The sequence below is a fragment of the Idiotropiscis lumnitzeri genome, chromosome 3, assembly GCF_059441095.1.
Source record: "Idiotropiscis lumnitzeri isolate Australia: NSW breed Sydney's pygmy pipehorse chromosome 3, RoL_Ilum_1.0, whole genome shotgun sequence".
Classification (NCBI taxonomy): Eukaryota; Metazoa; Chordata; class Actinopteri; order Syngnathiformes; family Syngnathidae; genus Idiotropiscis; species Idiotropiscis lumnitzeri.
Genome location: NC_142393.1, coordinates 13,237,784 through 13,243,783, shown reverse-complemented (window position 1 = coordinate 13,243,783; position 6,000 = coordinate 13,237,784). Strand labels below are relative to the sequence as shown.

Genomic DNA, 6,000 nt, shown 5'->3' with positions numbered 1-6,000 from the left:
GGAGCGTTGTCTTTGTCTGCATTGTTTAAAATTGGAATTCTGAAAAATGGATTGAAATTTAAATACATTACAGGCATGGTGTGTCCCTCGCAGTTCGGAGGGTTGGGGTTCAAGTCTTAGCTTTGACCTCAATGTGTGTTTGCAAATTCTCTGGCTTCCTCTCATACTCCAAAACATACATGTTAGGTCCAGTTTAGCGTGCACAACGCTTCTCACCTAAAGTCAACTGGGATAGGCTCCAACGTACTTGTGGGCACACCTCAAGTTGCGGGTGAGAAATTTGGGGAGGTGCAAATTTATGGGCATCTCTAATTAATGCATTACATCAGGGGGGTCAAACTCACACGTACACGTACAACTTACAGATCAAAGTGTGTATGTGGCGTATATAAAAGAACTCTGTTAAGCTCTGAATTTCTGCAGGGTGTCACAATGGACGAATGGTTATCAAATCCGCTTCACGGTGCAACGGTCCAAGGTTCGATTCTGGATTCTGGCCTTCCTCTATGGAGTTTCCTCCGGGTACTCTGGTTTCCTCCCATATTCCAAAGACATGCATGGTAGGTTATTGAACACTCTAAATTGTCCCTACATGTGATTATGAGCATGGATGGTTGTTTGTCTTTGTATGGCCTGTGTTGGCTGACAACCAGTTCAGGGTGTACCCCGCCTACTGCCTGAAGACCGCTGGGATAGGCCCTAGCACGTCGTAAGGAGAAGCGTACGGGGTAATGATGGATAGATTTGGTATTTTCCAAAGTTATTTTGGAGTCAGAGATCTGGCAGAGAGTGCACAAGATATTAACTGTTTGAAATCATAGTGCCCTGATGACTATCCAACAAACATTACGTCAGATGATCAGCTCTTCTTCCACATTTGATCCCTTTATATCTGTTTTGAATTTTGTTTCTGTTTCTGTTCCATTTTATTGAAGCTGATTGAAAAATATCTACATTGTGTTTGTCTTTCTCTTTATGTGCCCTGCGATTGGTGACTATTTGAGAGTGCAGTCTCCCTTTTGCCTAAAGTCAGTTGAACTCAGCTCCAGTCCACTGTGCTCAAGATGGTGTAGAAACTCAGCATCTGTACCTTTTTATCCAGGTCTGGGTCCATACCTCGAACCTACACTGCATTGCGCTGAAATAGTTCTTGCGACAAACAAACACAAGCACACATACTGTTTGGGGATACTGCTTTCATCCAAGAGTGGAGTCCACACTATGTAGTTGTGCAGAGATAGAGAGAGAGAGAGAGAGAGGCACAGAAACAGAGCAAGAGTGAGAGAGAAGAGCGAAAGGGGGTAGGAAGAGAGGCGTGGTGCTTCTTTCCTGGCTTCTCTCTCCTGGTGCACATGTGTTGGAATCAGTGAGGAAGTGCAGAGCAGTCCTGACCCAAGTGAGTCAGCCAGCCCATCAGTGCGCCCACAGAGACGCGCGCAACCAGCATCTGCACATCCACCGCCTTTATTTGGGGACGCCAAGATTCCTCATGTAGACTCTTCAGGATAAGAGGAGCATTTCTGGCTTTACATTCCTGGAATATTCAGTCTGATGCTGTAGAGGGAAGGTTAACATTGAGGAGTCAGTCGAACCTGAAGAAGACGGTTTCATCTAGAAGAATGACAGGATTTACTCCCCTTTTCTTTCTTTTGGCACTACTTGCCACTTGCGTCTCATCCAGCAGCAAGTCAAATGTGCCGCGCCTCAGACTCTCCTATAAAGGTTTGCATATCTATATATGACAAAAAACGGCATTTTGATTCTATCTATCTATTTATCTATCTATCTATCTCGGTGACTCTCAGTATTTCAAATTAAAATCTTTTGAAGGTAAATTTGGGGGAATTGTTGAATGGTGTGCTTGCATGCGATTGGAATTAATTTAAAGCAGTGGTTCCCAACCAGTCTACCATAAAGGGATCTCAAAGTGTGCTCTCGGAAATAATCCAAATCGACTCAATTGGTCTGAAAATTATTGTTTTTTGCGACAGATCATCAATGTTTGTTCATATTTCCAATGAGAATGATCTAATTTAATCAATATAATAACAATATTACAATAATCTAATCATGTATAATGACTGGCAAAACACTTAACTGCCGTTCCACAAGATGGCAGAGGGTAAAATTATGTACAGTTTTCACTTTTTGCGGCAGATTTATTATTTTTTTTTTTAATGTACAGTAACTGTACAGCCTTTACTCGATAAATGTTGGGAGACTTTTAATGTGCATTTTTGGCTTCTGTTTTCGGGCTTCCTGCAGTGGTGCTTTTACTGTACAGGTTAGATGAGGGGCGGCGCTCTTGTGGGATGAGAGCCGGAGGTGATTTGGCGCTGGTTCACACTTCTGCGGGACGGGATTGTCTCGTTATTAGAACTTATTCACAGCGGTGAGCAAATACCCAAGGAGGATGTTGGTTAATTTATGAAGTGTCATGGGGGATTGTAAAATTACCATGGACTACCAAGCTCATTTCTTACACACTAGCAACTGCTTTCAGTCTTGTTGTCCTGTGGACGTTCATTGTGTGATTGCTGAGAATCTGATGTTCAATGTTACTTTGCTTCAATGTTCAAAAGTTGTTTTACGCACATAAATCTTTGAGTCAATACATAGATTTAGTTGGCCTACTTGGATGACTGCTGAGTATTAAGCAAGGAACTATTCTGTGGCAAAATTAGGGCCTAACTGATATGGATTGTTTTTGACCAAGAAGAAAATTTGGATTAATCAGCCGATTAATTAAAAAATATATAATAAATAAAATAACTTTTTTCTTGGTCCCTCTTGCAGCAATGAAAATATTATTTACAGTCAGAACATTTTTGTCCTATATTTGTATTCACTTTACAACTTGTTTAACTTTACGACATAGTCAACAAAAATCTATGTTTTTTTTGGGGGGGCGGGGGGGTTGGTGAATGTTTGAATGAATGTTCGTCTTGTGTAATAATGTTAATGTGTAAAAATAATTGGTGAGAATCTGCAAAAATTGTGCAAATATTGACAACTATAAAATAGCTCATATTATTTTTGGATTAAATGAGCTGACCGATTAATCAGTCAAATAATGGTTTAGGGTAAATCTATGTGTGAATGCTGAGAACTTGTGATGTTTTTGTACCACTATAATTTGTGTGAATACTGAGAATTAAGAATACAAAATAGCGTCATAATATCATTTATCATGTGACAATTGTCAGGGTCAGGACAGTTTAGGTATGCAATTCACCGTCTAAACACTTACCATAAACCCCACAGACTGTACTTTGACATCATAAAGCTTGGCCCAAGTTTGGTATGGAAGAACAACGATTGAAGTTGAGCCAACAGGCCCCCTGTCAGGTGCAACATATGCTGACCTCTCAAACGGACAAGAATTCTGACACATTCCACATTTTGTTCACTTTTCATGTCCTGTTGGTGGAATGGTCCGCTGTGCATGTAATGTGTGCACTGTATCAAGCTTCTTTGTCCTCTTCCTGCATCTAATCTTAACCTGCTTTTGACCATGACTCATTTAGCTGTCCAATGATAAGCTTGCAAAAGATGGTGCATGTGCGTGCTTGTGTTTGTTTTCAAGGACTGTTGACTCTGTTGTTGCCAAGCCAAGCTCATTGTTTGCTTCCAGTCAGGACAGAGTCAGGACAGAGTGGGTGTATATACTAGTCTTCATCGGCGGTAGATATCGCACAGGATTTCCTTTAGTTCCGTGCCATGATTTCAGGAGAACAGTCACGTCGTCTTCCTGTTAGAGGGCCGCACTCAGAGGGACATGGAAAACAACGTGGCAATGGATTTTTTTGGTATGACTTGTGCCAAAGCTGTTAACTGGAGACATTTATGCCTGATTTTTTTTTTTGTTTTTATTATTATTCGGTTACTACTATTGACTCAATTTACGAATAACATTGTTTTAGGTACGAGTGTTAGGCGGTGACATTGAAATCAAATCAACTCACTTCACAGGAAGCAGTACTTCGTCTGGGAGTGAATAATTCATCCAAAAAAAAAAAAGCTTCAAGCTATTTATTTGCACTCCCAGTTCAAGTTTATTGTCCAACTGAACATAAAACCAAGAGCATTACATGGTGTATAATTAAACCTTGTATTTAACTTTGCCAAGGAACATCTGCTTGCTTAATGCTAACTTACAATACAAAATGCCATAGATGGGCTAACAAACAGCATTGATGTTGCTGTGATATAATAACTTTAGCAACAGATATCTGATCAGTAACGGTGCAACAACAAAACAATACTCACAGGCATATATGCTTTATCTTTTTGAAAAACTACCAATATCACTTCAGAGATAATGGATAGATGGATGAATGATTGAGCTCAGAAACTCTTCTTCATGTGTATTTGTGTGTCTGTTTTATACTGCCCCTGGTGTCCTGGGCATGCACACCAGACAGCACAATATGGGTCTGGAACGAATAAATGGCATTTCCATTCATTTGTATTGAGGAAGATGATTTGAGACACAAGTGTTGACGGTGTGAACGTGAATTGTTGTCTGTCTCAGTTCAGGCGAGATTGCGAGGCAATCAGCCTGCCTGCATTACAATATGGATTTCACCCTGTAACTCAGAACAGGACAAGCAACAAACTGTAGAAAATATACCTATTGATGAATTAAAAATAGAAAAGTCAGAAGAAGCTAAAGCATAACATTAGTGGTCATGGGCACTGTGATATTTAATTGAAAATGAATGCATTGATGACCACATCCCATGACTCTTGGCAAGATAAAATTTCACTGGTATGCAAGACTGATCACTGCTGAATGGACAAAGTTCCAAGAAAAAGAAAAGTAGTTATTGTTTCCTGAGGACTCAGTTATTTAATTAGCCATGTTGTCATTGTTGGCACCGTCTGTTTTCTCACCTCTGCAAAGACCAGTTTAGCCAATGTGTTTGCATTTACACACTCTTGTTTAAATCAGCCATTTTTTTCCCCCTGGGGCTCCCACTAGACCTTTTAAGTCTAATTTTCCTTAAATACCACTCTGATGAACAGTGGTAAACAGTGTTGCCACAGTTACATTGAAAAAGTAACTTACTTAAAAACTAAAAAAAGCAATCAAACACAAAGTATTCAGGAATATTACTAAATCATGTTCCTATAGGATAGATCTGAAATTACAATTTGAGTCCAATTGTCACCATAATAAAACCTTTTTTCACATTCTTAACTGTCACACAAATATATAAATGAGTTAAATACTGTCAACAGTAAAACAATAAAATGTGAAAAAATTGATGACTTTTCTGACTTAATACTGTGAATTTGTGAATATGGACATTTTGTGAAACCCTTCAGCTCATACTATAGCTTTTCCATTTTTCTTCCAAATTCTGGATTTTAATTTAATTTGATTTTGAAGCTCTTCTTGAGTGGAAAGAAGAAATGTGTGTTTTAACACATACAGGACAAACCCAGGAAGAGAAAAAAGTGACCAAGCCTATGAATAACTTCATTTTTCCGCCACTTTAAAGTGACTGTGAACGGTCTTTTACTTCATTCTGGAAAACATTTTTTTTTTTTTTTTTGCACGCTTCTTACAGATTGGGGAAGAACATCTGCCTATTACATTGTTATTACTGGACAAATGCTTCCTGAGCTTATGACCTTTAACACCACAGGTTTTGGCACTTTTAATAATTTCCTTCTTGACTGGGTTCAGTTTAGCGCTGTGTGACTTTCTTGAATCACACATGTCTTCTCAGTCGTCTTTCTCACCTCACCTCAGGGGGATGAGTCGGCCCCTCAATACACCCTCCAACTCCCCCCACCCGCCCACTTCTGCTCATGACAATCAGGAATAGCCCACAGGGTGTTTGTATTCCCAGGAGGATTAGGAAGTAATTTAGCGCCAGGAAAAGGTGGCATTATCTCATTTCAATCAATTAGGGTGCAAAGGGGGTTGAAACAGGAAGAAAGCAATTTTTACTCTGGAAAACCTGCAATCTTCGTACTTCTTCCTCCCAA

The 6,000-nt window shown here is 39.6% G+C and overlaps 1 protein-coding gene across 1 annotated transcript in view; it reads left to right on the top strand.

Annotated features, from left to right (window-relative positions):
• The first annotated feature begins 1,322 nt into the window (after positions 1–1,322).
• Positions 1,323–6,000, top strand: part of sema3g (semaphorin 3G) — a 47,031-nt gene continuing 42,353 nt past the window's right edge. The window contains exon 1 of the mRNA XM_088289858.1: positions 1,323–1,722. Within this exon, the coding sequence (XP_088145984.1) occupies positions 1,620–1,722 (103 nt within the window). The 5' untranslated portion in view covers positions 1,323–1,619. The remainder of the gene's footprint in view (positions 1,723–6,000) is intronic.